The 20,836-nt window shown below is 37.5% G+C and overlaps 1 protein-coding gene across 1 annotated transcript; it reads right to left on the reverse strand.

Annotated features, from left to right (window-relative positions):
* Positions 1 to 16,593: 16,593 nt before the first annotated feature.
* Positions 16,594 to 17,086, reverse strand: LOC311172058 (small ribosomal subunit protein uS12). Its single transcript, XM_084235188.1, has one exon. The coding sequence runs from the start codon at positions 17,069 to 17,071 to the stop codon at positions 16,640 to 16,642; it is 432 nt and encodes a 143-aa protein (XP_084091314.1). The 5' UTR covers positions 17,072 to 17,086; the 3' UTR covers positions 16,594 to 16,639.
* Between the last annotated feature and the right edge of the window lie 3,750 nt (positions 17,087 to 20,836).

Consider the following 20,836-nt stretch of genomic DNA (forward strand, 5'->3'; position numbering starts at 1 on the left):
TGAACTGCATCTCTCTGTTATTGTCCTTACCAAAATTTCTATTTATATACTTCTCTCTTCCATTATACTGTACCTCCTTAAAGGCAAAACCTTGAGTTATCTGTGCTCTAAATCCCCAGCACTTAGTACAATGCAAGTATAGTATAGGTGCTTAAGAAGCCTTTAATGGATAAATCAGGCCTATGAGGACTCAAGGAGTATGCTAGGTGTTTTACAAAGATTTGGGTTTGTAATAGAATACGTAATGTAAATATTTTTAGGTGGTAGGCATTATCACATTTAATTGCAGCAAAAACCTTATGAGCTAGGGATGACTACTGCCAGTATAGAGAAGTTAAGTCATACAATCAGAAAGGGTCAGAACTGAAACTGAAAGGCAGGGAAAAAGGATCTCCAAAGCCCAATATCTATCACTGTAACTCATTGCTTGTGTGAGCTACCAGCACTGAGGGTGAGGCATTATTCACTGTTTGCCCTAAGCAAGCCATCTATTAGTTCTCTTAAGTTAATAGGTAATCAAGAATCAGTAAGATTTGCTTGCAAGTATCCTGTCTTAGACATTACATTTAAGAATCTAGCTCTAACCATAAATTTTTTAGTTGATGTCCAAGGGACAGCATTGGCCGTGTAGCTTAAACATAATAACTGAAAGGCAGTTCGATCAAAACTCTCACTGGCCCTTGGATAGGAACTGCACAGTTGTATATCTACCTTGTCACTTACAGAATATGCTTTTTGTCTGCTGTTAAAAGGGTCTAGAGATGCTGTGAAGATCCAGCTGGACTTTGTGGTCACCATAATCATGAATTAATAAGTAACATACAGTCTCAGAATACCTGGAAAACACCACCAGCTTGTATTCTCCATAGTCTTGCATTTTCACTCACCAGCTCCAGGATCAGAGAGGAAATTTGGAATCATTAACAATAGCAGCTGAAAAAAAGAGAGAAAACAAGACTCACTCATTTCAACTGGCAATAAAATGATTAGGAGAACAAGCTTCAGCCGACTAGAATCTATTTGAGCAGGGTGGAACAGGTTTGATCTGATTTGAACCAGCTAGAACCAGTTTCAACTGGCTAGAACTGGTTGAAACCAGTTTAAGACCTTTTGAGCTATTTGCAGTCAGTCAAAACTAGTCGGTACAGGTTGGAACCGGTTGGAACTGGCTAAAACAGTTCTGATCCAGTTTGAAAAAAACAGGATCTGGTTTGAATAGGCTGAAATAGGTTTGATATGATTTGAACCAGCTGGAACCAGCTTGAAACTGATCTGGTTTGCTCCTACTAGAACCAGTAGAACCAATTTAACCAGTTTGTACCAGATGGAACTGGCTTAAGATAGTTTGAACTGGTTGCACACAACTGAACCATTTTCATCTAGTTTGAACGAGCTGAACAGGTCTGATCTGATTAGAAGCTGTTTGATCCAGCTGGAAGCTGTTTGATTCAGTTTAATACAGCTTCATCTACTTTTTTCATGTGTGAGGAGGCAGGATGGGTAAAGTGCAGATTTTCTATGACCCAAGCAGACGGGGTAAAGGAGAAGTCCTGGGGCCCTCAGTGGCTTTTCAGGCTTTTATTGGGAATTACCAGGTACATGGCAGGCAAGGGTACTGGGGGGCAGGGAGGCTGGCAGGCCTCCCAGCCCCCAGCAAGTCTTCACTCTTTCTGGGCTCTCCGGCATTCTCTGGTGGTCTCTGCTTCTCTGCTCTTTCATTGTTCTTCTTGTGGTTCTTTTCTCTTGGTTCTGCTTTCTTTCGCTTCTACTTCTGGCGGACACCTGGAATAGGGTGTGGGCATATGCAGATGGGATTCACCTGGACTAAGACTGGGCTTATAAGGGCAGTGTCATGGGGATGCCAGGAAGAGCAGAAGCAGAGAAGCAGAACCACGAGAAAAGCAGAGAGAACACGAGAGAACACTAGAGAGCCCAGAAAGAGTGAAGACTTGCTGGGGGCTGGGAGGCCTGCCTGCCTCCTGGCCCCCCAGCACCCCTGCCTGCTGTGTACCTGGTAAATCCCAACAAAAGCCTGCAAAAGTCACCAAGGACTCTCTAGGACTCCTCCTTTACATCTGCTCGGGTCATAGAAAACCTGCTCCTGTGTGTCATCCTGCCACTACAAAATGGTGTGATCTAAATAAGCCATTAAGTTAAACAGTCCCAAATTAGGCTTGAAGATAGCAAACTTCCAGGAAAATATACAACATGTCCTTAATTATTAAGAACAAGCTGGTTAATAAGAAAACAAATATTACATTAAACTTATGGGGTTTACATGTCTGAAAAGTAGAATGATTTACAAACCCATGACTGGCATGACAATGACGTATGAAAAAAGCAGTGAGAAAACAAAAATAAAATATTACTACTAAATATACGTGCTCTGTGTGTGTGTGGCAAGTTGGACACTAGAGGATGCAGACCGAGATGAAATTAGGTGCACAAGAATATGTCGGTGGGAATATGCCTGTGTAAAGAGAAAAGAAGGTGGCAGGTGTGGGCAGGGCAAAGCTCAGATAATGATGTCAATTCAATCAAGTCTCAGATAAACTAAAATGGAGCTTCAAAGAAAAGATGGCCTATTAGAGGAGGCCAGGGCTAAACAGAAAGGGCCAAGCCCCAGTGCCCCCACCATGCTTAATTATTGACTGGGGACTGTACCAAAAGAGCACAGCCTTGGTGTGAAAACTGAGGTTTATCCTGAAGGCAGTAACAGCAGGAAATGGTCTACTAACTGCAGTCCTTGCTGCTGAACAGCAAATTCTTTCTTGAAGAGAGTTTAAGTGGCACAACTCCACTTTGGCAGCAGATAAAATGAGCGTGACAGGAAGGTGGATAAAACCTGCATTCCACCAGCATTTTCATTTCTTACACCTTCACCAATCCTGATATTATGATATGTCATTATTGGGGGGGGTAATTTTTTTTTTTTTTAGATTTTCAAGGTTTCTGTACAGAGTATTTTCTTGGCATTAAAAAAGTTTGGAAGTTTTGTGTAACTATGGTTACACAAAAAAATGTAAATAATATTTACAACTTTATTAGTTGCCCCAAATCCATTCCTCATTATAAGAACACCCAGTTTTTATTCTGGAAGAATAAAACTGTGTCAATGGAAGAGACATGCCAGCTTATGGGCTCAACTGCTTCCCTCCTCTCCTCTTATGTTAAAGCCATTATGTCTAGTACTTCAGATTGTAACCATATTTGGAAATAGGATCCTTAAAGTTATAAATTAAAATGAGGTCAAAGTAATAGCCCTAATTCAATATGAAAGGTCTCTTCATAAAAAGAAGAGATTTAGACAGGGACAGAAGACAAGGTTTAGATACGGGGAGAAGATGGCCCTCCATAAGTCAAGAAGAGGCCTGCAATGGACCCTACCCTCACAGCCCTCTGTCAGAATTCACCTCTAAAACTGTGGAAAAAAATAAATTTCTGTCCACTGGGCCAGCTAGTCTGTGGTACTTTTATCACTATAGGCCTAGAAAATTACTATAGCCAAGTTTCTGTTTGCCACTATGAATGGAGAGGGGAAAAGATCCTTCCTCCAGGTATAGTTGGGAGAAAACTCATGGTATAAGCTCAACCAGTCAGAAGCCAGAACTCAAGATTCTGAATCCCAGCACAAGGAGGGTCAAAAATGGCAGCACAGTCAGAAGTCATTCAGCACTGCTGAAAGGGTGGTAGCAGCTGCCACATTCCCCTCAAGTCATCTCTAACTCTACCTACCACCTACCTCCTCTTTTCATGACTATTCCCCTCTCTATTAATATCTTCCCAGTAAATTCCCTAATCAGGGCCTGAAATAAGCTACATTCATATAACATAATGCCCTCTAGTTTCATCCATGTTGTGGCAAAAGGCAAGAGTACATCTCTTTTCATAGCTGAATAATATTCCATCATGTATCTGTATCACATCTTCTGAATTCACTCCTTTATCCTTGGGCACTTCAGTTGTTTCCATAACTTGACTATTTTAAATAGTCTACTGTTTAGTAGACTGCAATGTACATAACAGTGCATATATCCCTTCAAATTAATATTTTTGCATTATTTGGATTAATGCCAACAAGTGGAATTGCTATCATATTATAGTTCTATTTTTAATATTTTGAGAAATCTCCATACTGTTTTCCATAGGTGCTGGACCAGTCTACATTCCCAACCAACAGTCTACAAGAGTTCGATTTTCTTTACACCCTCACCAATATTTGCTATTTCTAGTTATTTTTGGGTTTTGGTTGTTTTTGTTTGTTTGTTTGTTTTTAACAGGCCATTCCCACAGGTATCTCATTGTGGCTTTTACTTGCATTTCCCCGATGATAAGTGATGTTGAAAATTTTTTCATATGTTGGAGAAGTGCCTACTTTGCTCCTCTACCCATTTTTTTGATTGGGTTCTTTGTTTTCTTTTATTAATTTGCATGACTTCTTTGTAGCTCTTGGACATCAGCTCCCTGTTGCATGTATGAAGTGTAAATATTTTACCACAGAATTTCTTTCCATTTTAATGATAGCTTCTTTTTGCTGTGCAAAAGATTCTTAGTTGATGTCATCCCATTTGTTTATTTTTACTTTGATTTTCCTCCTGTTGGAGTCAGTCCCCAAAGGCATCCCTGAAGCCAGTTTTGTGGAGTGTTTTGCCTACATTTTGTTCTGTTTTATGGTTCCCAGCCTCATATCCAAGTTATTTATTCATTTTAAGTTAATTTTTGTGTATATTATCAGTATTATACATTAATTTTTCTGCATGTAGCTGGTCAATTTTCCCTATGTCGTTTCTGTAGAGACTTTCCTTTATCCATTGTATATCTTTGGTTCTTTTGTCACAGATTAACTGTCTATGTAAATGTGGCTATATTTCTGGGCACTCAATTCTATTCCATTAGTTTGTATGTCTATTTTTTATTGTAATTACATTCTATTTTGATTACTATGACCTTGTAGTATAGTTTTTAAGTCCGAGAGTATGACACTTCTATTCCTCTTCTTTTTTTGTCAAAATGTCAGGTCACTAATAGAAATCTAGAAATTAGAGTTTCTCCAAATGCAGTATCCTTCACTACTGTGTTACAAAATGCATTAATCAATTCCCCATCATTGAATGGAGCGATCTAACCATTATGACAAAGATACTGTACAAAGAAGCCTTATATACTTTGGTATAATGGAAGCTTTGGTAGAACTATGTGATATCTAGGCTCATTTCTTTAATAAATTTTATCTGGAGTACACATTCTTCATAGACTCAAATTATCATGCTCCTGTTCTCCAGGAATTTCATAAGAAACTACCACAAATTGAGTGGCTTAAAACAAAATTTGATTGTTGCTCAGTTCTAGAAGCTATTATCTGAAACCCAGGCAGCTGTAATGTCAAGTTCTTTTCAAGGGTTTTTGGGAAGAAAGCATCTTTTAGTCTTCTAGCTATTGCTGGTTGCAGTCAATCTTTATCATTCCAATCTCTGCCTCCATCTTCACATGGCCTCCTCTATCATTTGTCTTTGTCTCTGTTTATTCTTCTTATAAGGTCATCAACACTGAATTTGAACTCACCAAAATCCACTCTAAATAGTCATAATTTACCTATATAAAGACTTTATTTCCAAATAAGGTTACATTCTGAAGTTCTAGATGGACATTTAGGGGTAGCAAATGCTACTCAACTCAGAATTTTCATGAATTTGGAAACACTTGATGCAGAATGAGTTTGTATTAGAAGTCCAACATTATGCCAATATATCTGAAGGTAAATGGAAGAACCACACAGATTGAATATAAAAGGAAAAGTAGAAATAATGCAAATGGGTAATGTACAAGAACCTGAGCTCTGACAGTGAAATAAATATAAAGGAAGTTTATATTTGTCTGAAGAAAGTACAAAACAAGGGACCATCTATAAAATTGGTATATCTGTAATTTTTATGTTCTAAATGTCCTGGTACCATATACGTGTTGTATACATGACAGATCTCTGTGAATATGTATTTTAACTTTAGTTTGCTTTCTTTGTAATCAAAGATATTGCTACCAAGAAAGTGACCTATTTGGGTTTATAGATATAGATTTTTGACCATCTCTCTATGAACAGCCACTTCCTGGCACCCACTGCAGCAGATTATTGAAAGCTGGAATGATTCCCAGGAAAGTATATTGGAATTTACTTTATTTTCTCATTAAATTCAGGCAAATTGTACTATGTAGTATAAATTATGCCTCCACTTAAATTACATGTTTCCCTTAACCAAGGGAGAATTCTTTTCTATTGTAATCTTCACAAGTTTGTCTATAAATACATAAATGAAAGGGAGAGTGTTTTTTAAATATTCCCAAATAAATATCAGCATGAGATTTTTGCAATATGCTCATATTACATTAAATCATTATTCTACATAAATGATTTTTCTAGTTAATTGTCTTAAATTCTTGATTGAGTTTATTTTCTCTGAAATTTTAACTGTTTAATTGGTACCATCAAACTTGCCTGCCCTGATGAATAGAGCATAGCAGAATTTTTTTCTCCATGATTTCAGTTGAAAGTTGCACATTTGCAATGAGTTAACTGGTGGTCTCCCAAAAGGTATGAATATGTCTGGCATCAGCAAAATTGTGTCCCTACAAAAACTGTGTGTTGAAGCCCTAATCTCACAAGACAGCAGAATGTGACTATACCTAGAGATAGGTCATTAAAAAGGAAATTAAGTTAAAATAAGACCTTAGAGTAGGTCAGTCTGACTTTTATCGCTACAAGAAAAGGAAATATAAAGGGCTGTGTATGCAAACAGGAAAGAAGAGGATACAGTGGGAAGGAGCTGTCTACAAGGCAAAGAGAAAGGCATTAGTTAAACCAAACTTGGCAACACTTTCATTGTGGGTCTTTCACCTCCAAGTTGTTTAAGTCTGTTGTTTAAGTCACCTAATCTGTGGCATTTTGTTAGGGCAGCCCGACTAAACTAATACAAGGTCTTAATCCTAGAACTCTGAATAATACTTTTATATGGTAAAAAGTGAACATTATATAGCAAAAGATGTGATTATGAATCTTGCGGGAAGGGGAAGAGTTTATCCTGGCTTATCTGAGTAAGACCTATGCATGATAATAAGTACCTTAGAGGAGAGCGTACCTTAGAGGAGAGCGACAGAGAGTTTAAAGGCAGCAAGGAAGAAGGAAATGGAAAAAGATGCAACCGCAAGCCAAGGGATGCCAATAGTCACTAGATACCAGAAGAGACAAGGCACAGAATCTCTCACAGAGACTCTGGAAGAAGTGTCACTCTGCCAACTGCTGATCTCCAGGGCTGTGGGAGAATAAATTTGTTCTGCTAAGTAACCAAGTTTGTGTTTATTTTTTATGGCAGTCCCAAGAAATTAATACACTTTATTCAGTTTTATAGTGCTGTCCTCATGACATGCAGCATAAGGAGTTTCTTTTTTTTTTTTTTTTAAGATTTATTTATTTATTTTTACACAAGCACTGGGTACAGTCAGAAGCACAGGAGGGTGAGAGAATTCACCAGAGCCAGAGTGGAGAGCAGAGCAGACAGACTGACGAAATACACTGCTGAGGGGAGCAGCAGGTGCGGCAGGAGAGGTCTGTCGCGCCATGTGGGACCCTCGTCCGGGATCAAACCGGCGCTGCAGAGGCTGCGGGCAGCTTCGCTGTCCAGTGCTCAACTGCTGCGCCACCAGGGGAGGCCCAGCATAAGGAGTTTCTAATGGATTCTAGACTACTCTGTATTTGTGACTGTATTAAAAGTACTTGCTTTTTGTGATAGTATCACTGATATATAGGTTATTTTCATAACCTATGAAATTGACTCATCAATTTAACATAACCTCACGCACCACAGATATTTTTGTAGTTATGAGCTTTCCTATTACCGCTACCATCTTATTTTCCTCCATTCTTTTAATTTATTTTTTCTGAAATGTTTTAAATAAAGGTCCATAAACTTAAAAACTAAATTTGCTTTAAATCAATATTAGACCACTAAGGGAAACTCCATCTAATTTGTGGGGGGAAATTCACAGTTTAATAATACTTTCCCTTTTGATATCATCTCCTTTAACTTTCAGATAATTCAGGTTGCCTACCATATTTTGGAGGTTTCCAGGAGGTTTCCAGAAATCTAATCAGCAGGTATGAACACATTAGTACAAATTTATCAAAATGACTTCCTGAAGAAGTTGTTTTCCCAAAAAGGAAATTTTACCCTATAAAAGGTTTATTTAGCATCTTTGTTCATTCTTTCAGATCTTGTTTAAATCTTGAATTATTATTAGCACAGACATTTTAATTCATTTGAGGTCCACAAAAAGAGTTTGGATTGCCATCATAAAAGCAAATTTATTTTCATAATATTCAATTTAATTCAGTATGATTTTAGCTAAATACAGAATTACAGTGCTTAACAAAGAAAAAATTCATTTAAAAAATATTCTAATAGCTAAAATGTTTTACCAGGATAAATTAGTATAGTCAGCTTTAGTTTTATAAATATTTTATAAATATGTTGCTATTTGATGACATGCACTTTGCTAAGGGCTAAATGTTAGAGTCACAGTAAATTAAATACATTAATTGCATTAAATACATACATAAGTGAAATACATGACTATATATAATGCATAATAGTTTCATATATATATATATACACATATATTCTATGCCTATAATACATACAATACATGAAAGAATATCTTGTTCTTCAGAGTTCTGGGAATAGAAGTTAGCAGAAGTAGCCAGTTGTCATGGACCCTAATAACTAAAACTGAAACGAAGTGCCTCATGAGTGGTAGACCAAAGTAAGTCACTCTGCTAAAAGCTTATATTGGAATGAAATTCCAGCCTCTAAAAGGAGTTTGAAAAACACTGGATAAAAACTGCCTGTCGTTTTAACCTAAGTAAGTTTGTAATCTGAAAGAGATAGACATTACCTTAAGGTCAAGAACAGGAACAACTATACTCTGATTTGCTGACTGGATCTGCTATTTTGCCATTATCAGAGCAGGATATAAATCCCAAATCCTAATAAAGATCTTGTGAGTAAAGTGAAGGCAACCACCAGTTAGAAGAGGGAGAAAAGGCAAATAAACTCACAGTCAAGATTAGCCTATAAGGGCCTCCCAGGTGGCTCAGCGGTTGAGCACTGGGTTGCAAAGCTGCCCGCAGCCTCTGCAGCACCAGTTCGATTCCCAGTCACGGTGTGAGGGTCCCACATGGCACGCAGACCTCTCCTGCCGCCTGCTGCTCCCCTCAGTAGTGTACTTCGTCAGTTTGCCTGTTCTGTTCCCTGCTCTGGCTCTGGTGAATCCTCTCACCCTCCTGCGCTTCTGACGGTACCCAGTGCTTGTATAAATAAATAAATCTTTAAAAATAAAAAAAAATAAATAAAAAAGATTAGCCTATAAACTGTAATCCAAAACCACATGAGGAACACTAAGACTAAGAAATACAAACAACAAAATCAACAACTGTAGAAGAATACATTCCAGACCAGATCAAGATAAGACTGTCATCTGAAAAAATCATTTTAAAATAAGTATGTAGGGTTCTCAAGATATGAATCTTTTTTTAAAAAGGAAACAAAGGGGATTGATGAATATATGATGGAAATATGTACTCTGGTGTTTAGCGTGATGTGGTGATGTACATCTGAGGAGGTGTGAACCTATTCCTCTGAATCAGTATAGTGCTATAAACCAATGCTACCTCAATAAAAATAACACTAAATAAATAAATTACAAAACAAAAATGTTGAAATAAAACAGATAGAAAGCAAAAAAATTAGAAATATAAAAATAAAAAAGCATTCACTAAAATAAAATTCATTAGTATATACTACAGACTAGGTGAGGGAATTAGTGACTTGACAGTCACACTGAGGAGGTCAAATAGAATGCAACACAGAGAAATGATGAAATAAAAAATGTGATGGAAAAGTACAATATTTCTCCAATAAAGCAAACTAGGAAATGTGTATAGAAAGGGAGTCTTTGAAAAGAGTCATTTAAAATTTTTCCAAATTGAGTACTGAAAGTTCACCAACAGCCTCACAAGAAGAATAAAAATAAATGAAACATCACAGAAAAATAATATAATATCAAAATGAGAAGCAATATCTTAACTATAACCATAGTTAAAAGACATTTCTGCAAAGGAACACAGAAAAAACTGATAGCAGAATTCTCATTAGCAGAAACAGATCATGAAGGAGAATCTTCAAAGTACTAAACAAAAATGACTGAATAAAAAATGATATAAAGCAAAACTATGAATTAAGTGTGAGGTCAAAGTTGTGTGGTTTTTTAGTCCAAAAGACGAATCTCTCTTTCTCTTTCTTCTATTTTCTGTCCCCTATCAGTAATCCTAGCAAGAAGCTGAACCCCCACCACCTTGGGTCATCAACAAGACATAAAAAGCCTACACAGAAATTGGTCCTCTCCCTACCTGGAAGTTCAAGAGGATCAGGAGGATGCTGACCTTATATCTTTCTCAGACAGATGGTACAAGGCAGCATTTTCTTTGCCAGAAAGTATTAGCAGGGCTCTGTGGGGAATTAAATGTCCAAGTCAATCCCAGATCTATATGCTGTAACTAAAAGAAGAGAATACCTGCTAAAACATTTTCCTTAAAAGTTTAAATAGGATCCAGATTCTCCCAAAGCAAGACCCAAGATACTAGGTATACAATAAAAAAAAATCACTCATTATACCAAGAACCAGGACAATTTCAACTAGAATGAGAAAAAGGCAATAAATAAATGCCAAAAGTGATTACTTTGGGGCTGAAATTATTATTAGGAGCTAAAAATAACAATATTTTAAAGCAACAATCACAAATGCTTCAAGAAGCAATTACCTACAGAGAGAGAGGAGGGAAATAGCCAATTTCACCCTGTGGTAGCCATCCTATCCTAACTAAGCAAGGGAAGGGAGGAAAGGAAAAGACTGAGAGACACTTGAGAAGTTCACAGCCCAGAGACATAGGCTCACTAAGAGAACAATTATAGGCCTGCAGATCATTTCCCTCCCCCTCCAGAAACAGGAGTACATTTTTTCTCTGATCCCCTTCCTCATCTTACCACCACATGCCTATTTACATAAGAGTTTCCTTTTTCCAGTATGCTATATCTGGCTTTCAACAAAAAATTACAAGGCATACTAAAAGGCAAAGCACACTATTTGAGGAAACAGAGCAAGCATCAGAAGCAGACTCAGATGGCAGGTATCAGGAATTTAGAACAACTATTAATAGCAGAGTAATACTTTCAATGGCTGAAGTAAATCTGCAAGAATAGACTGGTTTCTTACACAGAAAGATGGAAATTCTAAAAAAGAATCAAAAACAACAGCTAGATATCAAAAACATTCCAACAGAAATGAAGGATGCTTTTGATGGGATCTTTAGCAAACTGGACACAATTGAAGAACGAATTGGTAAGCTTGATAGTATGTCAAAAGCAAATTCCAAAATGGAAAAGAAAAAAGACTGCAAAAACAGAAAGCAGAACATTCAAGAATTGTGGGACAACTACAAAAGATGTAACATAAATGTAATAGGAATACCAGAAGGAGAAAGATGATTTTCACAATCATTACTGTTTAGGGAAAGGCAAATTAAAACCACAATGGGAGGGCCTCCCCGGTGGCTCAGCGGTTGAGCGCTGGGTTGCGAAGCTGCCCGCGGCCACTGCGGTGCTGGTTCGATCCCCGGCTGCTCCCCGGCCACCAGAGGAGGGTCCCACATGGCGCGCAGACCTCTCCTGCCGCCCGCTGCTCCCCTCAGCAGTGTACTTCGGTCCTTCTGCCTGCTCTGCTCTCCGCTCTGGCTCTGGTGAATTCTCTCACCCTCCCGCGCTTCTGACTGTACCCAGTGCATGTATAAACCAACCAAACAAACAAATAAATAAATAAATAAATAAGACATGCCTCTAGAAAATTAAAAAAAATAATAATAAAATAAAAAAAAAATAATAAAAAAAAACCACAATGGGAAATCACTATGCACCTAGGAGAATGACAAAAATAAAAATTAATGATAACATCAAATGAGGATGCAAGTGCAGAAAAACTGTATCATTCATACCCATCTTAGGAATGTAAATTGGTACAGTTGGTGGTGCAGCATCATGTCTTTTCTTAGAGTTATTGTTTTTCATAATTTCCTATTTGCTTCTGGTGACCAAGGATTTCATTTTCTTTCCTTAATTTCAAGGCATTTAATTTTGCATTATCTTAGCCTTCATCTTGCAGGAGCCAGAAAAATCTTTCAAAATCTTCTAGCAAATAAAAGATTAGATAGATAGATAGATAGATAGATAGATAGATAGATAGACATCGATAGATACATAATACATACTGACAGATGCACATATACCTGTATATACACACATGTGTAATAAATGTGTATAAATATACATGCACATCTATAGTTACACATGTATCATAAACTTTAGTTTTAAATACATAGACTGTTTCTGATAATAAAGATTCTGTCAATTTTTCATTTCTTGTTTTTACAAATTCAAAATATTTTCAAAAGGAATTTTCAAAAATAATTAAATGCATTTGAGATCATAAACTTCTAGGAATATAGACATTTCCTATCTTTTACATCTATGATCTAGCTTAAAAAATAATTCAAAAATGCCTTTCCTAAGGAAGGACTAGTGTCAAAATAAGGGGGGGTACAATTGTATGGGGAATATAAACAAAATGAAAATGCATACATTGTGCAAAAATGAAAAAAGATGACAGAATTATATAAAATATTTAAATAAAAAATGCCTTTCCTAATTCGTTATTCCATCCCTCAACACTATCAATATGTTGATTATGTAGTAATTAAATAGAACCTGAGTCTTTTAAAGGCTTACTGCCAAGTCTGATATCAGTTCCATTAGGTCAAAAATTTTTTAATTTCTTGAAAATTTTTCCAGTTTTATGCCTTTAAAAGAGGTCATTATCTAAATTCTGGATGATACCTGGAGACAAACGAATTAGCCAAAAAGGAAATGAATTCACCACACAAAGCCTTTCTGCTCCCTTATGAAATTTTTTGGTATATATAACACTATTTGAAAAGCACAAATCAAATGTAAGATTAGACTAAGGAGGTGCCATTATAGAAATTTTAATGTCATCCTTAGTTTTGCTATTTTGACTTCTGCCCTCTCTTTAGTAGGCTTTATGATTTAAAAGCTCATCATAAAGGATTTCAATCCCAATCTTTCTAACTTTAACATGCACCCAGACGTGTGAAGTTCTTTTTATTCCTACATGAGAAGTACAGTGGTTATATTATTCCTAGGGAGTTTTCTCAATATTAGCATTCAGTCTGAGTCAATTCAGATAACAAATCTTTGTGCTACATCTGCACTCAAACTAGACACTTAATTTTTAGGATACCATATTTTAATCAGTCATCAGGGGACCCTTATCTGTCTCCAGTCTGGCTGTTTCAGGGGTAATTGGCATTAAGAGAGCGGTGAGGTTATTCCTGCTCTAATCTCAATGTTAGCAAGTTGGTGTATCTGAAATTGCAGTTATAAAATGACCCTGAGTATCTAACCTGAGAGATGGTAAGGCCAAGACCCAGCTGCATATACTTATAAAGAGGATCCTTTACAGGCTTACCAGGAAAAGAAAGAAACCCAATGCTTGCACAGTTCATAGGAAAAAATAACAAAAGAGTCATTCATATCTCCCAGATAAACATGGATCCCAAATGTCTACCCTGAATCATGTCATAATAGTCAATTACAGCATCGGAATCAGTATTTCTCAGATTTTTAGAGATAAATACATTCCTATGAGGTGCTAACCTCTAATAGAGACCAGCAGAAGAAACTTCCCTTATACACCATTGGACATATTGCCAATACTCCAAAAGCAGGGAGAAGACTTAAATTTGAATTAGTTTTGTATCCACTTTTTGTAGGAAAGTGGAGGTAAACCAATATTCCAAAACATTGTACTTCTTAAATAAGGGATGCTTCAAACCGCCTATATAATCCAGTGATTAGAAATGGAAAATATCTTTTGAAAGCAGAATGAAAAGCACCCAGTACAGATATTTATATTTATGGACTATTCAGTATATATTTGTTAAATTAAGTTGAAAGATTCCATTGATCCAGTATCAATATGCTGAGAAAAGTTTAACAACTGAGATAGGCACAGAAACTAAAAGGAGTCTGACTCATAGTGGTCACTGATTCTTATAATGAAGGTATTTCCACCGCGGCTGATTTTTGAGCATTCAGCATGTCACTGAACGTACATTCAGAAAAGATGTGAACAAATAGCTATTTTGGCCTCTGTGAGCTGGCTCCAGCCCTCCAATGTGACCAGGACAATAGAAGAGTATCCAACAGTATATCATGAGTGCATTATACATGCCAAAATATGATTTCCAACATGAATATTTAGGGACAAGAAACGAGTTTCATTTGCCTCTGTATTCCCCTTAACATGTCAACTATAGTGTAAATTACAATATAGATGCTCGAAACACATCTATGGACAGAACTAATAAATTCACTCTTTTCACAGTGTTCTTCCAAAACTCAGGCTGAGCTTCCAGGATGAATCTTGAAGGAATTATATCTATTCTATTTTGTATAATTTCTTCAAGACTCACCCAGAATCTCAGCCTACTTTTTCAACCTCTTTACTAAGGGAAAGCTGATAGCCAACCAAACTTTGAATCTTCTGAACTGCCAGTTTGATATTTAATCCAACTACCCCCAACATTCCATCTGGATTTCTCTCCATCTGGATTTCTCTCCAGGCTACATGTTTACCTCTAACCCAGTTTCTTGGACCCTGTGACTTTCAAGTCCTCTCTTATACGCCACCATAGGTCACTCCCACCCGCTTATCAATACAAGTGGAAGCCAGCTCCTTAGCACACTCTTAATATATCTTTTTCTGACTCTTCTTGATTTGTAACCTATTTTCTTTGAGCATTTCCCTTTGGGACCAGTAAAATTCATCCAACTTTTCTTGATTCTACTCTCTGACCTTGAATCTCATCCCCCACAGCTCTATTTGATGCTAACCACAGCTTCTTCCTGAAAAACCTCTAAACTTCCTGTAGTGCTTCTAGCTCTTTGCATTTGCTCTTTAATTTGGCATTATGCCAGTGACCCTTAGAAATTCCTTTCAATTAGCCATTTGAGTCTGATTTATGTGAATATTCCCTTAGGTGTGAATCTGATGGACTCTTTTTTAGGAGCCAAATTAATAAAATGCCCACCGATTTGATTTGCTGATAGCACTTAGTAAGTCATCTTCTTTCAAACCAGGCTCCCATCAAAGCCACACAGCTTCAAATCATTGAGTTACTGCACAATGATTCTTCTTTTTCTAAATTTTACTATTATACTCCACTATTTCCCCAAAATGTAAAAAGCCAGAGTATCGTTCCATTCTGTAAATTAAAAGCTAGAATAAAATTAGGAAAGAAATTGTGATCACTTTAAATAAATCTATGGAAAACATTTAAACTAAAGATTAAGAAAATGTATAGATATTACTATTCTACTTTACATGCCAGGCTATGGCTTCCAAAAGGAATATTTAGGGACAAGAAACAAGTTTCATTTGCCTCTGGATCCCCCTAACATGTCAACTATAGTGTAAATTACAACATAGATGTTCAATACACATCTATGGACAGAGCTAAAAAATTCACTCTTTTCTCACAGTGTTCTACCAAAACACAGGCTGAGGTTCTGAGATGAACTACACTATACTAAACTATACTAAAGTTTTCACTCTAAGTTTCCTTGAGCCCCTCCTCATCTGCTCTCCATAACCCATTTTGAAAGTATAAGGCAGCTACTATAAGTACAAGGCCCTGATCTCATGGAAAATAGTGAAACTAGGATTCAGTCAACTCAAGCAGTTGCAAAAAAGAATTCAGGTCCAGTCACCTGCTGACTTGAGAAACTGGCCTTCAGAATCTAAGGCAATAGTTCATATAGCAGCTGCAAGACCCATACAGGAAACCTAGAAGTATAAGTCAGGTCACCAACCCTAAGTCAGAAGTTCAGGAGTAAAGTCAAGGGTGAAGGGATAATACCAGGTTCAGTCTCAGAAGTAGAAGGTAAAACTGGAGACTCAAACCAACTGAAAGAAGGAGGCAGAGAAACTTAAGACCTACTGAGTCTGTGTCTGGTGGGCTCAGAAATTGAGTGAAATTGAGTGAACACCTATTACCCATAGAATCCTTGACAGAAATGTCAATTTCCTGAAGCCAAATGCATTAACAGTGTTCGACTTTAGGAATAAGGATTTATTTTGTATTTTCATATATAAGTTTACTGTTTAATATATATGAATTAGTTCATCATTTCAGAGTGACAACAGCTTACATAAAATGATGAAGAGGTGTTGGATTCTGGCACTCAAAAAAGTTCTTATGAGATTTAAGAGAAAATGGAGATCCAGGATGTTCCAAAGGGGATTTTTAGCAATTTGTTGTTGTTATTAAGCAAATCCACAATGTATGAGGGAAAATGTTTAAAATTAGATAATTTTTTACACACACTCTTATTCAGTGAATAATATTTTTTTTTTCTGACCATGTAGAAATTTATTGCTACCACCTTTTCACCATTGAAGCTTATGATCTTGGTCTTTCCTTCTTGCCTTTGTATAAGGCCAAAAGAGACACATTGGCTACTTTGACAACCTTAAAGCGGACTCCAGGAATGTCACCGACAGCATGACCTTTGCGACCAAATCCAGCAACCAGAACTTCATCATTTTCTTCAATAAAATTCAAACAACCATCATTGGGTACAAAGGCTGTGATTTTTTTCCCGTTTTTGATCAACTGGACTCTCACACACTTCCGGATGGCAGAATTTGGCTGTTTGGCTTCAACTCCTACTTTTTCCAGCACAATTCCCTTGGCATGGGAAGCGCCTCCGAAAGGATTGGCCTTTAGGGCAGTACCTAAATGGGCTTTTTTGTACTGTTTATCATGCCACTTTTGATCTCGTCGGTGGCTTCTGAGCTTCCTGGCAGTACGAAGACCGCGACACTTGCCCATCCTGCCGGCGCCGAGGGCCTACGCAAAAGCTAGTGAATAATATTTTATAGCCAAAATTTGGAACTGATAATCAGGTTCCAAGTCAGGAACGCAAATACTTTTTTTCTAAATATATGTTGAGATAATATTTCAGCTGAAGAACCAGGTTTTGCCAAATGCCTATAAAGTACCACCCAGCTGTACTGGCAAACTAATGGGACACAAACAAAAGGGACAGATATCAGAGGATTCCAAAGCTATCATTTTTATGCCCCATTCACTGTCACAAAGTTCTCGGTTACCTCAGCACATTGTGGTGATAAATACAGGGTTTTTAAGAGTCTAGCTAGAGGGCCTCCCCGATGGCGCAGCAGTTGAGCGCTGGGTTGCAAAGCTGCCCGCAGCCTCTGCAGGGCCGGTTCGATCCCCGGCTGCTCCCCGGCCACCAGAGGAGGGTCCCACATGGCGCGCAGACCCCTCCTGCCGCCCGCTGCTCCCCTCAGCAGTGTACTTCGGTCCTTCTGCCTGCTCTGCTTCCCGCTCTGGCTCTGGTGAATTCTCTCACCCTCCCGCGCTTCTGACTGTACCCAGTGCTTGTATAAATAAATAAATAAATCTTTAAAAAAATAAAAAAAAAAAGAGTCTAGCTAGAAAATTATGAAATCTGATGTTAGCTATCTATAGGCATCTAAGCATACTTGCAGAAGGTCAGCATTTTACAAACAAGTGTAGAAGACCAATAAATTAAACAGTAAAAACCACCCAGTCTTTTGGGTTAAAGAAATTACAAAATAAAAGTTCCTCCTCTGGACATGGCATTGTCCGCTTGTATTTTATAAACATGTGACATTTCTTCCTTTTACACAAATCTCCATAACCATGCTCTGTTTTTACATGCGGGTAGAATTTGCCTTTTATGGAAATGTCACTGTAAGGCCTACTGCAGTTGGGCAATGGTAAATAGTACCAGGAACACAAGTACCCCAAGCTCAAGTCATAAACAAAATGTCAGGAAAAGTAGAACCATGGATCATACATCAATGATATTGCCATCTTCCACAAAGTCCACTGAAGCAGGCAAAAATGTGCACAACCCAGTTCACACCATGACTAAAACAACTGCTTCTAGCAAATTCTACCAAGTAATCAGGCTTATCCCTACAGAATATGAAGCACAAAATGAATTAATCTCCTGGGCAAGATAAAATGCAATTTCCACGAACATCCCTTCAAAGAGAATTTGGCCCAATACACAGGTACATAACATATTTAGTAAGCGGACATTGTATTCATTTTTAAGTACTTGGTCTACCTCTTTGGTCACAGACACTTTAGCTGTTAGGTGATGGCATTAACAGTGGAAGGGCCACAGCAAATAATTTTAAATCTCAGCATTAAAGTATGTTTCTTGGGCATGTACATGAATGTTTCATATCTCTGACGGAGCTCTGGCTAGGGAGGTCTTAATTCTCCAAACAGGTCCCCTGGCTACCATACAACAGACATCAGCTGTAGCTCAGAAATATTTCTTGTTTTCAGTTTAATTTCTATGAGACATTATTTTTAAGCAATTCGCATCTTGTGGAGCAGTTTTCACATGACCAGTTTGTGAAAAAGTCAATGGGTTTCTATCACTAAGTCATTAGGCGTCACTAGGTGTCAAAAGGGGGCATGGGCCATTTATCAAAACCTGAATCTGTCTGTATCTTATTGATCCTCCCTTTGTTAAGCATTTGCTTACTATACAAAGAGCAAAGAGAATGAACAAGTTCCCAACTTCATGAAACCAGAAAGTATCTCTCAATTCCACTAAGTAAGAATCCACTGTAAACTATGCTAAGCATTCTGAGGCAAGTAAATTTCTAAGACACTGTTTGACTTCAAGTCCCTTAGGATCCTGTTGGAGTAACTCATACATCAATTGGTAAACAACAAAGGAGGTAGAATATGATTGATATAACCAAGAAATCCCCCTACACACAGACATGTTCCACCTTCAGGAATGTGGAAAAATGCCAAGACTATGAATTCCATCTTTTCTCTCTTCTTCCAAAAATGGCCCTATACTCTCACAGTATACTGGACCTTCAAATTTTTAAGGAAAAATGCTTAACATGCCAAAGAAATAGTCCCACTTTTCCCTCAAATCACTGGGCAGTTGGCCTATTTCTTAATATATGGTGGGGAGAAGGTGGAAACTAGAAATGGGATCAGTATCACGGAGTTCAGTATCATTTGTATTTGTATTGAGATATATAAATGAACTGTTAGATAACTGTCTAAAGATTTGTACTGAACACAAGGACAGTATCAGAAAGCTCATTTTCCTGCTCAAAAAAAATTATAGAATTACCTCCCTCAACCTGTACCAGAAAACTGACACCTGTAGAGTTAATACATTGGTAAAAAAAAAAAATTGTTATAAAAAAAATCTAATCTCACCTATCAATCAATCAATTTGAGCTGTATGCAGCATAAGCATAGGAAACACTAACCGGTTAAGCAAAGGATCAAACAAACTATCATTTAATCTGTAACAGTGTTTTTCAATTTAATTATAATCAATGATCCTAGTATACATGAAGAAATTATCAAGTTGAATTATTATGTACATAAATGCACCAAAGAGCATGATATTGAAAGCATAATATTTGATAGAAAAAAGTATCCAGGGCCTCCCCGGTGGCGCAGCGGTTGAGCGCTGGGTTGCGAAGCTGCCCGCGGCCTCTGTGGCGCCGGTTTGATCCCCGACTGCTCCCCATCCACCAGAGGAGGGTCCCAGGTGGCGCGCAGACCTCTCCTGCCGCCCGCTGCTCCCCTCAGCAGTGTACTTCGGTCCTTCTGCCTGCTCTGCTCCCCGCTCTGGCTCTGGTGAATTCTCTCACCCTCCCGCACTTCTGACTGTACCCAGTGCATGTATAAACAAACAAACAAACAAATAAATAAATAAAACATGCCTCTATAAAAAAAAAAAAAAAGAAAAAGAAAAAAGTATCCATATGGAAACTTCTCCATAAGCTACACAAATGTGTAACTTCAACCATTACTAAACTGAGTTGAGGAAAAGGCCAGTATCCTATAAATCACCCAGAAGTAGAATTCAGTTAAATGGAAAAATGTTATATTCAGACTAACCTCTCCAGAAAATGTATGTATGAATCTATCATAAAGATACATATGCATGTAAAGACAGATGCATACACATGTATGTGTCTATCCAGATGACATCATATCTATGTGGGTAAGTTAATAAGTTTTCCATATTAACTTCATAACTTGATTTAATGGCAGAAGGAAATGAGGTGAGGCAATATAAGAGAAGACTACTCACAGGAAAGTAATAGATTTCCATACCTTGTCCTTTGTATTCATCCAGGCTCTGAAATCATTCATACACATCACAAGAAATGTGATATTCACATACATGGCATAAGATAAACTTTCCAAAATGTTAAAAACTTGGACCAGGAATTCACTATAGGTCAGTTTAATTTATAAACACTAAGTTTAATCTTGCAACAACCTTATAACATAGGCTTCACTGTTGCACCCACTGTATAGATGAGGAAGTGGAGACTCAGAAATGAGTCGTCCACGGTCACACAACTAGTAAATGACAGGAATAGAGTCCAGATGTAGGCATGAGGATAAAGTCTGTGTACCCCATCCACGATGACAAGCTGTAACAGAGAAGACAAGGATGCAAAAACAAAGTTTGTCTCTTTCTGGTGTTTTTCTTGGACTGAAAGCTCCTGGAGGTCGGGACAGCATCTGCTGTCCTATCTG

This window comes from Talpa europaea (assembly GCF_964194135.1).
Source record: "Talpa europaea genome assembly, chromosome: 6".
Classification (NCBI taxonomy): Eukaryota; Metazoa; Chordata; class Mammalia; order Eulipotyphla; family Talpidae; genus Talpa; species Talpa europaea.